The 15,004-nt window shown below is 38.6% G+C and overlaps 1 protein-coding gene across 1 annotated transcript; it reads left to right on the top strand.

Annotated features, from left to right (window-relative positions):
* Positions 1-4,677: 4,677 nt before the first annotated feature.
* Ube2a (ubiquitin conjugating enzyme E2 A) lies at positions 4,678-14,309 on the top strand. The gene is made up of 6 exons (XM_026409070.2): positions 4,678-4,916; positions 5,061-5,141; positions 5,547-5,572; positions 11,489-11,578; positions 12,608-12,696; positions 13,064-14,309. Exons 1-6 carry the CDS (start codon positions 4,873-4,875, stop codon positions 13,190-13,192), a joined length of 459 nt encoding a protein of 152 aa, XP_026264855.1. The 5' UTR covers positions 4,678-4,872; the 3' UTR covers positions 13,193-14,309.
* Positions 14,310-15,004: the final 695 nt, after the last annotated feature.

The following is a 15,004-nucleotide window of genomic DNA, read 5'->3' as shown; positions in this document are numbered from 1 at the left end:
TCTCTGGACTTATCTTGTAATATTGGAGTCAAGAAAGAGTTTTTTATTTTATTTTCTTTTGTTTCATTGCTTCATTCTTTCTTTTTCTTGATACTGGGAGTTGAAACTAGGGGTGCTTTCTACTGAGCTACATCCTCAGTCCTTTTTAAATTTTTTATTTTGAAACAGTGCCTTGCTGAATTGCTGAGGCTGGCCTTGAACTTTTGATCATCCTGCCTCAGCCTCCTGAGTTGCTGGGATTACAGGGAATGTGCCACCATATCAGGCTCTATTGTTTCTTAGTTGCTATTTAGACTAAATATTATCATTAGAAGTGGAAGTCAGCTAGGCACAGTGGTGCACACCAATAATCTCAGTGACTCAGGAGGCTAAGGCAGGAAGATAGCAAATTTGAAGCCAGCCTCAGTAATTTAGCAATGCTCTAAGCAACTTAGTGAGACCCTGTCTCAAAATTTAAAAATAAAAAGGGCTGGGGATGTGGCTCCATGGTTAAGTTCAAAGCCAGCCTCAGGAATTTAACAAGGCCCTAAGCAACTCAGGGAGATCCTATCTCAAAAGAAAAAAAAAATAAAGCCAGGTATGGTGGTGCATGCCTGTAATATCAGCTACTCCGGAGGCTGAGGCAGGAGGATTGCAAGTTCAGACCAGCCTCAGCAAAAAGCAAGGCACTAAGCAACTCAGTGAGACCCTGTTTCTAAATAAAAATACAAAAAAAAACAGGGCTGGGGATGTGGCTCAGTGGTAGAGTGCCCCTGAGTTCAATCCCCAGTACCAAAAAAAAAAAAAAAAAAAGAAAGAAAGAAAGAAAGAAAGAAAGAAAGAAAAGAAAAGAAAAAAAAAGAAAGAAAAAGAAAGGGCTGGGGATGTGGCTTAGTGATTCAGTGCCCCTGGGTTCAATCCCTGGTACAAAAAAAAAAAAAAAAAAAAGAAAGAAAGAAAAAAAAAGAAGTGGCAGTCATAGGAAAATAAAAGTCTATTGCCTTCATTAAATACTAGAAATATAAACCTTAAAATATAGCCTTATAATTCAATAAGTGATTGTTATTCCATATCTTCCCTAATCCAAAATTCTGACTTCAGGAAAGTCAGAATCCATTCTGCATGATGAAATCTTCATGAATGAAACTTCACAATTTTCCTAGTCATACAATATATTCCCACAATTCACAGTTGTCCCTTTTAGGAAAAATTTCAAATCCTTGCCTGTGGACAATCTGGAATCTCTTATCTTCCCGAGGGTTGAAAGACCTGTGAAAACCCACAGATTAATTACCAATACACTTTTTCTTTAAATTAAAAGGGCTTCTCATTTCTTGTCCCAGTCTCTTGAGTGGAGGTGGGGGTGAGGCTTGGCTGTAAAGAGGGTATTTCTTCAAGATGTCAAGGTGAGAGGGGGTGGAAGGAATGCTTGGCCAACAGTGCTATAGTTAGTATGTTCTAGCCTGATAATCGTCTGTGCTGGAAAACAATCTTCTGTGTTACTGCTTGCTATGACAACCCTGCTTCTGATGAGGAATGTGGGGGCACAGTGTTCCTGTGATGTAATTCCATTCTACAGTCAGAAAAAGCTATTGCCAGGGAGATGCCATGGGGCTTCCAAACTGCTTTGGTTCATGCTCTTGAGTTGTCATGATTATACAGTCCAAGGAAGGAAGAGAAAGGGGGTTTCCAAAAAAAGGAGAAGCCCACAACAAATTCAAATACTATTTTTTCCCCACAGTGCTTGGAATCTCACCCAGGGCCTCACGCATGCTAGGCAAGCACTTTACCACTGAGCTACATCCTCAGCCCCCAAATACATTCATGTCTTGCAATGAATCTCAAACATTTATATTTAGTATCGGAGCTTCCAAGTCCCTTTCATACTCTTCAGGACAGTGTGTGCTGCTTCTCAATAGGATTTATTCAATATATCTCTCTCATGCTCAACTCTTAGAAGTGCTGCCCATCAAACCTAAACTACTGAGCTGGGGTTGTAGCTCAGTGGTAGAGCACTTGCCTAGCGCATGTGAGGCACTGGGCTGCCAATCTCTCAGCAACAGAGAATTTCTCTTCCATCAAATCCTTCTCACACTTTGAATCTTTCTTCAGGGAGAACCCAGTCCACTTTGAGGGCTTACCTGATTAGGCCAGGCCCATCATGGATTATCTCCCTATCTTAAAATCATCTAATTTGGGACCTCAACACCACACAAAAATAAATAAAATAAAGGTATTTTTAAAAAATTCTAAATTCCACTTTAAAAATACTAAATTACCTATCCATGCATTTGAAGGTATTTAGTTAACTTCCATCACTGTCATTTTTCCAGGCTGAAGAACCTCTCCATTAGCCATGCTAATTTGCTTGCTTTGAACTAAAGATCCTCCTGTCTGAGCCTCCTGAGCTGCTGGGATTACAGGCGTGTGCCACCACACCCAGCTTTTGCAGATTTTATTTACTTATTTGTTTGTTTTGCAGTGCTGTGATAGAACCCAGGACCTTGCCAGTGCTGGCAAGTGCTTTACCACTTAGCTATTTAGAAGACTTAATTAAGGTCCCAAATTAGATGACTTTAAGATAGGGAGATTATCCAGGGTGGGCCTGGCCTAATCAGGTAAGCCCTCAAAGTGGACTGGGTTCTCACTGGAGAAAGATTCAAAGTGTGAGAAGGATTTGATGGAAAAGAAATTCTCTGTTGCTGAGAGATTGGCATAGCTCTAATGATTTCAATTCCTTGCTCAACCATCTTCCAAGTAGTAGACTATGTGGTAAGGATTGCAAGTAGCCTCTAGGAGTTGAGAGTGGTCCCCATTTGTGAGCTGGTAAGGAAATAGGGACCTTAGTCCTATAACTGCAAGAAACTGGAGTTGACCTACAATTTGTGGTAATCTGTGATAGAAAACAAATTCCTTTGCTTTTGCACATCTTGCTTTTGTTGATTTCATATGTATGTGTTTAGTAGATTGCAAATTCCTACATGCAAGGAAAAGGATTTTTAAATTTATTTTGGCATCCACTTCCCACCACAGCTATATGATGCTATTAGAGAGACTTGCCTTAACTGATAAGTTGGAGTTAATGGGAAATACAAATCCTTGACCATGAAGATACCTGGTGTTAAGCAGCAGCTACAATCATTACCATTGTCAAGTGGCTCCTTACTCCCATATTAAAATCGAATTCCTGCATGTCTGATTCCTCCTGGACATCTTCATGTAGATATCTCATCAGTCCCATGAACTCCATAAATCCTACTCAAAATTCCCTCTTCCAAACTTGACCCCTCCCCCTCTATATGCTAATCCTGATAATGGAACCTTGGAATTCCCACTTATCTTGGGACTTAGCATATTGTTGATTTCTGCTACTCTCTTAGCCTCCACAGTCAATCTGTTGCCAAGTTCTCTCCATTCATCCCATCCACTCCTTTATTGGCATTGTCTGGTTCAGTATCTCTCACCTAAAATGCTGCGAGAGTAGGCTAGCTGCTCTCCTGGGGCCAATCTCTGATTAGCACAGCTCTAATGATGTCATTTTCCTGTTCAACCACCTTCTAAGGAATCCATTAGCTTGAAATTCAAAACTGTCCATGTCTTAAGCCTACCTTTCTCATATTTTCTATAATTCTTAAATGAGCATTTTTCCTACCTTCTAAATTATTTTGAATTGACCTTTAAAAACTCTTCTTTAAAAATGTTATTGCTTTTGCAGGTCCACGTACTAACTGTGACTCCTCCCTGAAACCTGCAGCTTTTCCACGCACATCTTACTGTTATTTTCACTCCAGATCCACTATCCTTCCAATTCTCTGCAGTCGGATACCTTGGACTCTTCTGAACATATACTAGCCGCTTGGTTTGTTGAACTGCCAAGGGGGAAATGTGGTTCCAGAGCCAAATTGTGAGTGCCCAGAACTAAAACAAACAAACAAAACAAACAAACAAAAAACATATTGTACTTGCCTCAAGCTCCCATTCTGTCCCTGAGGACACAAAATGGCATTTTATTCGGCTTTGGGGTAATCACTGACCCCTAAATGTTAGGATCACAATCCTGAACATTCATTCTATATAAAAGGGACCCTGGGCCTCCTTTCATAGTCAAGGCGGATTTATTCTTTTCCTTTTCCACGATCTTAACCAATTCCCCACCCCCACCCTATCTCACCCCCCCAGCACCCCCCACTCCCACCCCACCCCCCCAGCACACCCCCCGCGCCCTCCCGCACCCCCCCCCCCCCCGCGCACACTCCCATCCGGGTCTCCTATGTCTGCCTGAGATTGTACCCTAGAGTTCCCGCTTTTTGAGAACCGGTTTTGCCTTCCTACTTCCACTAGTTTGGGATTTGGTGGTCTTCTCCTCTCCTCTACTCCTTTCCCCACCCCAGCCAGAGTGTGCACTTTATAAATGATATGGTCTTAAAAGAAAAAGGAAGAAAAAAAGCAGAAAACTTCCCAGGGTTCGTCTTCGAATTGGCAAGTAGAGACAGACCCGTTCCACCACTAAATCCTTGTGAATTGTAGGCTTCGTTTGTCCCGAAGCTTGCCTCTCACCCTTGACCATCCAGGAACCACTCCCTGCTTCCTAGCTGGGATTTAATGACATAAGCAACTTTCGCTCTCCCCCCCGCCCCCGGCTCGTGTTGGTATGGCCTGTCCGGCGTAAGGCGTTCCACCCCCCCCCTTTCCTTTCAGGTTGGTTCAGCCCCCGTCTACTCCGGGGTGGTGCTTAGCCGGCGCCAGACCGACCCTCGACTTCGGAGAGGCAGTGCTGTTCCTCTGGGTGCTTCCTCCACATCTTCTTCAGCTTCTTCGGTCTCCTCGGCCTCCTTACCGACCGCGGGGACCCGAGACTCTGGTGTATGCCCCACCCCTGACCCTGCTAGAGATATGTCCACCCCGGCTCGGCGGCGCCTCATGCGGGACTTCAAGAGGTAAACCGTCGGGGACAGCGGAGGCCGGGGTCCGCCCGCCGGGGCACAGGGCGGGTCCCGAGGCGGACCGGGTGGGGTGGGGTAAAGGTAGCGGAGGGCGGACGCGAGTGCCGGACTCGGGGGCCCCTGTCTGTGTCTCTAAAGGTTGCAGGAGGATCCTCCGGCTGGAGTCAGTGGGGCTCCGTCCGAGAACAACATAATGGTTTGGAACGCGGTCATTTTTGGGTGAGTCTGCGTTCCCGGTGCTGGCGAGGGATCGGGGAAACCAACCATCTCAGTGTGCTTTCCGGGTCAGGCCCCTTAAGAAGGCGGAGGGTGAAAGGGAAAATGTTTGGGTTTGGTCGGGCCTAGGCGCCACCCCGGAGCCTGTGCCTCGATTAGTTTGGTTCCCGCTGCCGGGGGAACCGTTTGGAGTTCTAGGGGGGCGGGGTGGGGAGTGGTGGAGGTTAGGCGCGGCGGCCTGCACTGTGTTTCTGAGCCCAAAATGTGTACTTGTAGTGGTTTTCAACCTAGGCAGCCGGTGGTTGACCAGAGGTAGGGATGGCAGACCTTGGATGGCCATCCCCTTAAAATGAACCGGGAGAAGGGAATCCTTTAAGCGGGAACTGACTAGTTTTCTCTGTGTTGCAGGCCTGAAGGGACCCCATTTGAGGATGGTAAGAGAGTTTCTTTACCCACCTTTCAGGAGCTTGATCAGCCGGGGAAGGGGTTTCCAGTCATCCTGCAAGTGCCTCCTACTTAGGAATCTGCTTCTGCCTACTAAAGGCTTGAGTGGAATCCAATGTGTGGCAGGTTGTTTTGGAACTTGTCTGCTTAACTAGAATTGCACCTTTTCTCTTGCTTTCTTTTAAAAACAATCTGAGTAAGGCGATCACTTGTTAAAAGGAGTATCATAGCACTGGTACTAAGAATTCTGAGATTTGGGCTGTGATCCTGCCAAATTCAGCTCTTCATTAGAAATACTGAATTAATATGAAGCCAACCAGTTGCTGACAATCAGCAGAGACTCCCAAAGATCATCTCGTTCAGGATTCTATCCCAAGGGCAGGAATTGTATTCAGGAGGTGCTTAATATGTGTGTGTTGGATGCTGACTTGATTCAAGAATCCCTTACACATAATTATCTGTCTCTACAATCTTAGGTTGAATGCCTGCCAGCCTCACTACTCTAAGACGGCCTTAAATGCCTAATTTCAGTATAATATTGTTTCTTGATTTTAAATGAATTTTAAAAGACTTTATGATCACTACTCAAGGCAGCTTCAGAATTGCGGTTAGCTTTAATTGTACCCTCTTGACCAGTGTCCAACTTATTTGAAGGTACTACATATACCAATAGACACATTTTTTTAAAAGTTATTTAGGTTTAATGTTTAAAAACACAAATGTTAATTGCTCTTTAAAAACTCTTTATTTTGAGGGCTGTGGATGTGGCTTAGTGGTAGATTACTTGCCTGGTATGTGTGAGGCCCTTGGTTTGATCTCCAGCACTGCAAAAAATTAAAAACTTTCTATTTTGAGATAATTTACATATGCAGTTGGAAGAACTACTAGTAGAGACCCTGTATATCTTTCACTTATCTCCCCAATAAACCCCTGTTTGGTAACATCTTGAATGACTATACTACAATATCACAATCAGGAAATTGATAAAAAAGAAAAGAATCTTTTATTTTCTCAATGATTTATCTTCCTTTGGTCACATAGCATGCATGCACACACACACACACACACACACACACACACACACACATACACACATACACACACACACCCTTCCGTTTGAAGATGGGAACAAAAACATTTCTGCAAACTACATAAAATAAACTTATGGAGTGGATTGCTTTTTGATGCTGCCCAAAATGTCCCCAAAATGCTGTGAGGTAAGTCGAGATCAACCAGTTTGATAATTTGCCTCAAATACTCAGATTTCCTTAGGAAACTGGACAGTCACCTGAATACTTTTAGCTTATGTTCTACTTTACCCCCTGGGTAAATAGCACTGTTCTTCAGTGCTTTGATGAAAAGATATGATAGGAGGAAGGGAGGGAGCCTAAGGATATATTACTTTGGTACAGTTAATCATTTGAACTGATTGGTGCAAGAACTAGCTAGATTTAATTTTTCTCTACTAGATTAGTGCTAGTTTTGTTTTGCACTGAGGATTGAATCCGGGGATGCTTAACCACTGAACTACATCCCTTTTTATTTTTTGAGACGGGGTCTTGCTAGGTTGTTTAGGACCTCACTGAGTTGCTGAGGCTGGTCTTGAAGTTGTGATCCTCCTGCCCTAGCTTCTGGAGTCACTGGGATTACAGATATGTGCCACCACTCCTGACTGGTGCTAATTTTTTTACACTTAAGCTTTGCATGCAGATTAACTGTTTTTGCTTCAGGTCTAGTAGGCTGTGTTTTCATTGTCTTTTTCCCTCATTTTATTCAGACTGTTTTATGCTAGGCACAGTTTATTAATAGTACATTTGTTGGAGGTTGGCTACTTAAAATTTCAAGGGTGCTTCTCTTGTTTTAAGTGGTATGAATTGAAAAGGTACTTATGGAATCCATTATCTACCTGGACCGTCCCTTTTGACATTACTGACTCTATTTTTGATGATGTGTATCTCCATTCTGGCATTACTGAAAGGAATTACTCAGGCTAAATGACAGTAGCCTTCTTAGATTCATTCTGTCAAAGAGTCTGATCTCCACAGATGCCTAGAACTTGCTGTAAAAAATATGTTTGACTATTTTATGAATACCCCTATTTATAGTTGGGGAATTTATAGTTAAGGAAAAGACTGATATGGATAAGTAAACGTAGTTGACTTTACTGTAATTTCCAATGTGTTTATACATATTAAGAACCCTCAAACTACTTTTGCTTCTTCCTATAAACCATTCACACATGGTAGAAGTTTCTGGGACAGCCAGGCCCTAAATAGAGGAAATCTTAAGGAATTCTTAAAGGTAGTTTGACTTGACTTCATGTAATTAAAGTATGTTCTGAAGAACTTACACTACCAAAACATTGGGTTGAAATACTTCCTCATCAAAATGTCTTGGTATATATTAGTGAATACAAATTATAGAATATAATATTCATTATATCATCTAAAAATTGTTAATAGACATGGTAAGATACTATATTTGCTTTCATAATACATGTGTTCTTAAGAAGTCAAATGTAAATCTATTTTTTTAAATGAAATCAGAGTCCACTCAGGGTGTTCTTCAAATAAATCCTGTGATGAAAGAGTTTAGGGTATTATCTTAAAAATCATAATTTTCAGTCATCAAAAAAATTTTAAATTACATGTGCTTTACTTTGCCCTTGGGCAAAGTCACAGAGTACTAGCCAAATAGCAGAAAACACCTGCAGGGGGGTTTTCTTTGGCCAGACATGTATTTTCAAAAATTTGGATTTGTGTATGTTTTTATGCAAAAGATACAACCTCTAGTTCAATCCTGTTAGTCTTTATTGCCATATACTAGCCATTTAACACATTCATACAATTTTCCTGTTCTTTTTTTAATATTTATTTTTTAGTTTTAGGTGGACACAATGTCTTTATTTTATTTTTATATGGTGCTGAGAATCGAACCTAGTGCCTCACACATTCTAGGCGAGCGCACTACCACTTGAGCCACATCCCCAGCCCTTTTTTTTAATATATTTTTTTTAGTTTTAGGTTCCTGTTCTTTATGTATAGATGGGTTGTTACTTTCCCTACAATGTTTTGGCTTCCTCAAAACATTGAATAATAATGAACAAAACCAGTAGAAATTGGGTACAACAGTGATGAGGCCCAAGTTTTCAGTTATTTTAAAGCCTTCTAAATACTTTGAGAGTAAGCAGTAATTTCAAATTGTATACTATTAATTCTGAGAGTTTTGAATTTCATAACATTTGTCTAGGTCTCAGGAATTGCACTGAGGGTTGTACTAAAGAGGGTGTGATATTAAATAATGTGGCTAAAAGTATGAAGTATCCCCTTTCTAATGTGTACATTCAATAAGAATTTGGTTTTAACTTATGTACAGGTAGACATAAACAGGTTGCTTTACTTCTCAATATTAAAAGCTGCTTTAAAAGGTGTTTGATATACTTCTTATTGAACTTCAAGGCAAGTGTTAGGCAGAAAGCTCAAGTCAAGAAATTTGTGAGCCAACAACATGTATATTCAACTTGCATTTAACCATGAGAGTTTGCTGTATGCCAGAAAGCAAGCACTATTTGATATCTGAATTCATTAACTGTATATTTCTTACTGAGATTTAAGACTTTAGAATTATAGTTAAAATAATTTCCTATGTTTATGGAGCACTTATTTTGTGGCACTATGCATATTTACCTTGTTTAAAGTAAAGCTCAATAATGCTGTGGTGAGTGGTGACTGCTACTATTAACCTCACTTTACATATGAAGACTTTCCAGTTTATTCTTATTTACTTTGGTGGTGCTGGAGATGAACCCAGGGCTTTGTACATGCTAGGCAAACACTCTACCTCTGAGCTCCATTCCCAGCCCAAGGAACTTGAGGTTTAGTCAAGTAGAACACTGTCCCTGAGGTTTCACAGCTAGTTAGTAGCAAAGCAAGGATTTGTGTCCAGGTCTGTCTGACTACAAATTTTGTACTTTTACAAACGCTGTGCTCTTCTGATTTTGCTTATGCTTTCCTAATGTTAGGTTTTACCACCTTTAGAGATCATATTTAATGATGGTCTTGATTTAAGGTATGCTGTGAAGTCTGCCCAACTTTAGAGCAATTTCTTGGTTATCAGTCACTTACCTATACTTTAACCAGATTTCAGCATTGATCTTGATGTCTTTACACTTGAGATACAAAAGCTGAAAGTTTTGACTCTTTACCACTTCTACTTTTTCCTGCATGTTATATGTACTACTGAAAAGGAAGGACTGTGCTTTCTTCCTCAAAAGGAGGAAGGTTTAATGACCAGGTGGTGATAAAGGTGGAGTATGTTCTGATGGACTATGGTATGTTTGTCCATTCCATAATATTTTACTTTTTGTCCTTAGTTATAATACATAGTATCCTCATATATGGCTTCCAAAATCAAATAGTTTTTGGAGTGACAATAATTTGGGGGATATAACATGTCCCTAATATGTTGCATTTATTTTGCAGCACTGAGGATGGAACTCAGGGCATTGCACAGACATGCTAGGCAAGCACTGTTCCACTGAGTTTACCCATCCCCCAACACTATGTTTCAGTTTAAAGTATTCTGAATTTTGGGACACATGTTCATACCAAGGGCAACTTTGTTAGCAAATTGTTTCCTATGAGCTTTGTAATAGAAAACAAACTTTTTGGGATTGTTATGTAATAGATACAGCAGTAGAATGGCGATAGTATTCTTTTTTTCTTAAGCAGTAATAAACTTATTAATGGGAACAAGGAGAAAATAAATTGCTGACTCTGAAGGAGCCAGTAATAAATTATGCTTTGTCTAAACTAGGTCCATTGTATTATAATAAATAATTTATTAAATGGACTAGATTAACATTAGTAGAACATGTATTCCCTTATACCAGATAATAACTTCAGTCTTTCGGAAGTTTACTTGAAGAGATTTTAGTCAGGTTGTCCAATTGTGTTCTTGAAATTATTTAACAAACACAACTTAACATTTTGAAGGAGATGATCTCCCCAGATCAAAATATCATACAATTCTTGAGTAAGATCCAATTTGTCTATAACTTAGTATATTTTAGGACCTCCTTTGGGATTTTAGGGTAACACATATTCAAGACAAGTAATTTATTTTCAATAGTAGTAAACCAAACAAACATCATGAGAAAAAATAGGTTTGTAGAAGTTATGAGTGTGATATAAAGCAAATGTAATTTTTAAATGGTTTCTGCCATTAATTCCCTACATTAGTGTGAATAATTAACTTGATTTTATAGCGAAGTTCTATATGAGTCATACTGAAGAGTTTTGGAGAGGGGCTATGAAGTCTGTTCTTAGATTCAATTAAATTTTCATTATATAGTCACTATTAAATGAAAAGGGACCAGTGAACACTTTTATACTTATATTCCCTTAATTTTAAAAACAACTTGATTTTAGACTTGTATTTCTAGCATTGGTTTTTGACTCTTTGTGCTTTTATTCTTCCTAGTACATTTAAAATCACTGGAGAATTAAAGATGGCAGCTGAATTTGAAGTCTTTCAGTCTTCTAAAGGAAAAAGGCAAAATTTGGGGGCCAGCTTTTTATCATTTTATTTTAAGCATATTTACAAAATGCAGCGACCAAAGTTATCCTGCAGACAGTAATTTTGAATTCATGATGGAGGTATTTTAGTTTGGGAGAGAATAATGGTAAAACAAAACAAAAAAAGTCACCTTTGGGTGGTGGTTTTTAGAATATCTGTCCTTCTTTAGAGCAATTAATAGAGATGTATTTCTTATCTGATCTGTCTTTCCTCTTTACATCTTTGCATTATTTCAATTAATACTTGAAAAAACTTACATTGTATTAAATAAAGTACTGTTTAACAAAGTGATAAATACATTTTCTTAATCCTTTCTTTTCTAACTACAGGAACATTTAAACTTACAATAGAATTCACTGAAGAATATCCGAATAAACCACCTACTGTTAGATTTGTCTCTAAGATGTTTCATCCAAATGGCAAGTATCACTTTTGATAGTGTTTTAAATGATTGCAATGTTTATTGTGGTGGTATTCAACATTTTCTGTTTATTTATCTGTAGTATTTGGGTATTTGCTTAGGCATCTTGCCGTTTCCTGAAATTTGAACTCAGTCCCTTGCCATCTTGATCTGTAGTCATAGAATTGAAGCAGTGAAGGTACTTTCCCTTGGTTAGAGGTTAAGCACCTCATAATTTTAACAATTTGGCATTAACTTATTAAACAAAAATAAGGATGCTATTGAAGTTTCCTTTTAATGCTAGGCCACATTGGGGTAACCATGTGTTGTAATTATCATTCCTAGCATGTAGAACAATAATTTTCAACTTTTGGATGCATGTCAGAATTACCACAAAGTATGAAAAATACAGATGCCCAAACCCACTCCAACCTACTGAATATTAGATCCTATTGTTGAAATATTGATGGAAAAGTGCTATAGTTCTGTAAGATTCCAACTTTTTTGCTTTTTTCCCCCTAGTAGTAAGTTTAGAATAGCTTGCCTTTTTATTTAGACTATTAAAGTATTTTTCATGGTATCAGATGTTTTTTACCTTTGAGACAAGATGAAATCTTGTGAACTCTGAGCTACCTTTTATCATTCACACAGGAGATGTAGTTTACTCTCATTGGGAAGTTAAAGATGGCAGCAGATTGAAATAGGACTTTGAGGAATGAATGAATAGAATGAATTTCTCACAATTTTATGGCTATATAGAGACCCTGTTAGAAAATGTGTATGATTTTCTGGATAATAGGGCAGTCTTCAGAAGAAGGAACATGAAGTTTCTTTCAGTTTTGTACCAGTCATTTTTGATATCCCCGGATCATCCTGATTATTTCACTAGTAATGATTATGATTCATCTTTTTAGGCAGTTAGCTGGGAAGCAGCCTTGGAATCTTTTTAAGCTTCAAAAGCAAAGTATTGCTTTTGACTATTTCTGTCTTGACTATAACGTTAAAACTTTCATGGTCTTATGTTTAACATTCTTGTTTCTATGCTTAGTCTATGCAGATGGTAGTATATGTCTGGATATACTTCAGAACCGTTGGAGTCCAACCTATGATGTGTCTTCCATTTTAACATCCATACAGGTGAATTTTTCCTTAATGTGACTGTGACCTTTGAAGTGTTTACACTACAAGTTGTTTTTCGAAAGTCATGACTTAAGACCTTTTTATTTATATTTGGTTAAAGCTTATTTTACAGATAAAAGGTAGGCCTTTAAGACCCCAAATCAACAGAAAGCCCTGCCACATGTGTATTTGCCTAGCTACTCATGTATTTGCTTAACTACTCACAATTAATGTAACTCTAGGTTAGTACAGTTATGTTTAAAAGACAGCAAATTTAGTAGTTCCTTGGGACAATTCCATTGTTATTACCTGAAAAAATAGCTGTTTGTCCTGAACACATAACTTTTTGCAAGAAGGAACTAATATTTAATTTTTTTCTCCATAGTCTCTATTGGATGAACCCAATCCCAATAGTCCTGCAAACAGCCAAGCTGCTCAGCTGTACCAGGAGAACAAGCGGGAATATGAAAAGCGTGTTTCTGCCATAGTAGAACAGAGCTGGCGCGACTGTTGACTGAAGGTGGAACAAAGGAAGAGGCTGGGCATAAGAAAAATATATATTGATGTGTTTATCACCTTCTTATTCCTCAATGTCATTACATTTACTTTATTAAAAGCAAAATAGCTGTTCTGCTGTTTCCATCTTCCCTTGCCAAGCTTTTCCTACCCCTTCTACTCTCTTGTTGAACATCAGAAAACACGCTCTATGAAATCAAATGTACTGTACCTGGGTTACTTGCAAAAATTACTAATGCTTAACTCTTTTTTTGTTGTATCTCATCTCCAGCCTTCGGGCATTTATTTGTGTTACTGTACTTTACACTAAGCTTTTAAGATGCATTGTTATACAAATGGTTCTTATGTATAGTTTGAAGACCAGGATGTTATTATTAACAGAATGATTACCAAAGTGTTTTCATACTGGCTGGTCCTTCCCTTGTGTTGGGACTTAGATGTGAATGTGTTTAGAATACAGCCAGCCTGTTTGAGGACAGGGAAACAAATCCACTGTAAACAGTTCTTTGATGCTAATGTCTTGTAATATGAATTACAAGATGGTATTTACTGGTAGAGATGTTGGAAGGCTTCAGCCAAGGGAGCGCAGCAGGAACTGACATCTACTCCTAGCAAGATATCAACAGCTCACACACGTTAGGTTTCAGAATATTGGTCTTCTAAGGTTTCTTTTGTTTTGGTTTTTTTCTTAAAGAGGTGTAGGAGCAAAGGAATGGAAACAATCAACAGTTTTTGAGCTAGGGAAAGGTGAAAATCCTTTCATATTTTTAAAGGAGAAGTGTTGCCCTAGAAAAACAAACTTACAATCCTCCATCTTGTTTTTTAGTTTTAATTCAAGGGCACATATATGTGGCAAACTATTTTCTACTGAAATCTTGAGTTATTGCTGCATGCTTTAGTTTCTTCTCGTTCAGTGTTATGAGAACCTTAAAGCCTATGTCTACAATCTTTCTTTGGATATTTACACTTTTAGATATACAAAGCTTGTGAGTTGTCTAATGTTTCATTGTTACCTTTTTGGATTTATTGCTGTTTGAAGTCTAATGTTGCACAAGTAACCCATGTAAAAAATGTACATTTTTCAAGACTTGTAAATAAAAATAACCTTAAAATTTTGTTGTTGAGGTGTATTTTAGCTTACTATGAACTTCTGGCATTAATTTCTTTTGGGATCTCATATATAGTCATTCCCCCTTTTAAAATAAATATTATGGTTTTACAGTATACTATTTCTGGGGGTAGGTAAAAAGTAGACACTGTTGGAGAAAACCATATTAACGTTTTAAAAAAAATTTTTCACAGAATAGAAAATTATCAAAAAGTTCCTCCAGTGTATATTATGGCCAACCAAAGGGAAGAGAATACACAAACCTGGGCATTTACCAAGAGACTAAGATCTAACTTGTTGATCCTGACATTCTACCTCTTAAAAAGCCCTAAGCTTAAAAAGAAATAGTACCAAACTATTATTTAAAATGGTGTTTTAAAGCTCATGTAAAGTTTGGGAGTAAGGTGTCCTCTCTCATATTTTAACATAATTGCTTTCTTCTGAGGAGCAACTCATCTCATTTTAAAGAGATGAGGACAATGACTTCCTGAAAACTATAGTGTCTTAGTATTTGTCGGGGAGGTAAATGAAATTAAGTCCTTATGTACGTAGCCCATTCATCATTTTAGACAGTGCATATTTAAAAAAACTTAGTGTAGGGCAGCTCCATCTGCACTGAACACACTAATTGAATTGTCTAGGAGCAATGTCCTTAGATGTGCTTAATATTTTCCCTCAGGTTCATTTCTGAGGCCTAATCCC

This window comes from Urocitellus parryii, chromosome X (genome assembly GCF_045843805.1).
Source record: "Urocitellus parryii isolate mUroPar1 chromosome X, mUroPar1.hap1, whole genome shotgun sequence".
In the NCBI taxonomy this organism is placed as follows: Eukaryota; Metazoa; Chordata; class Mammalia; order Rodentia; family Sciuridae; genus Urocitellus; species Urocitellus parryii.
This window is presented reverse-complemented; position numbering and strand designations above follow the sequence as displayed.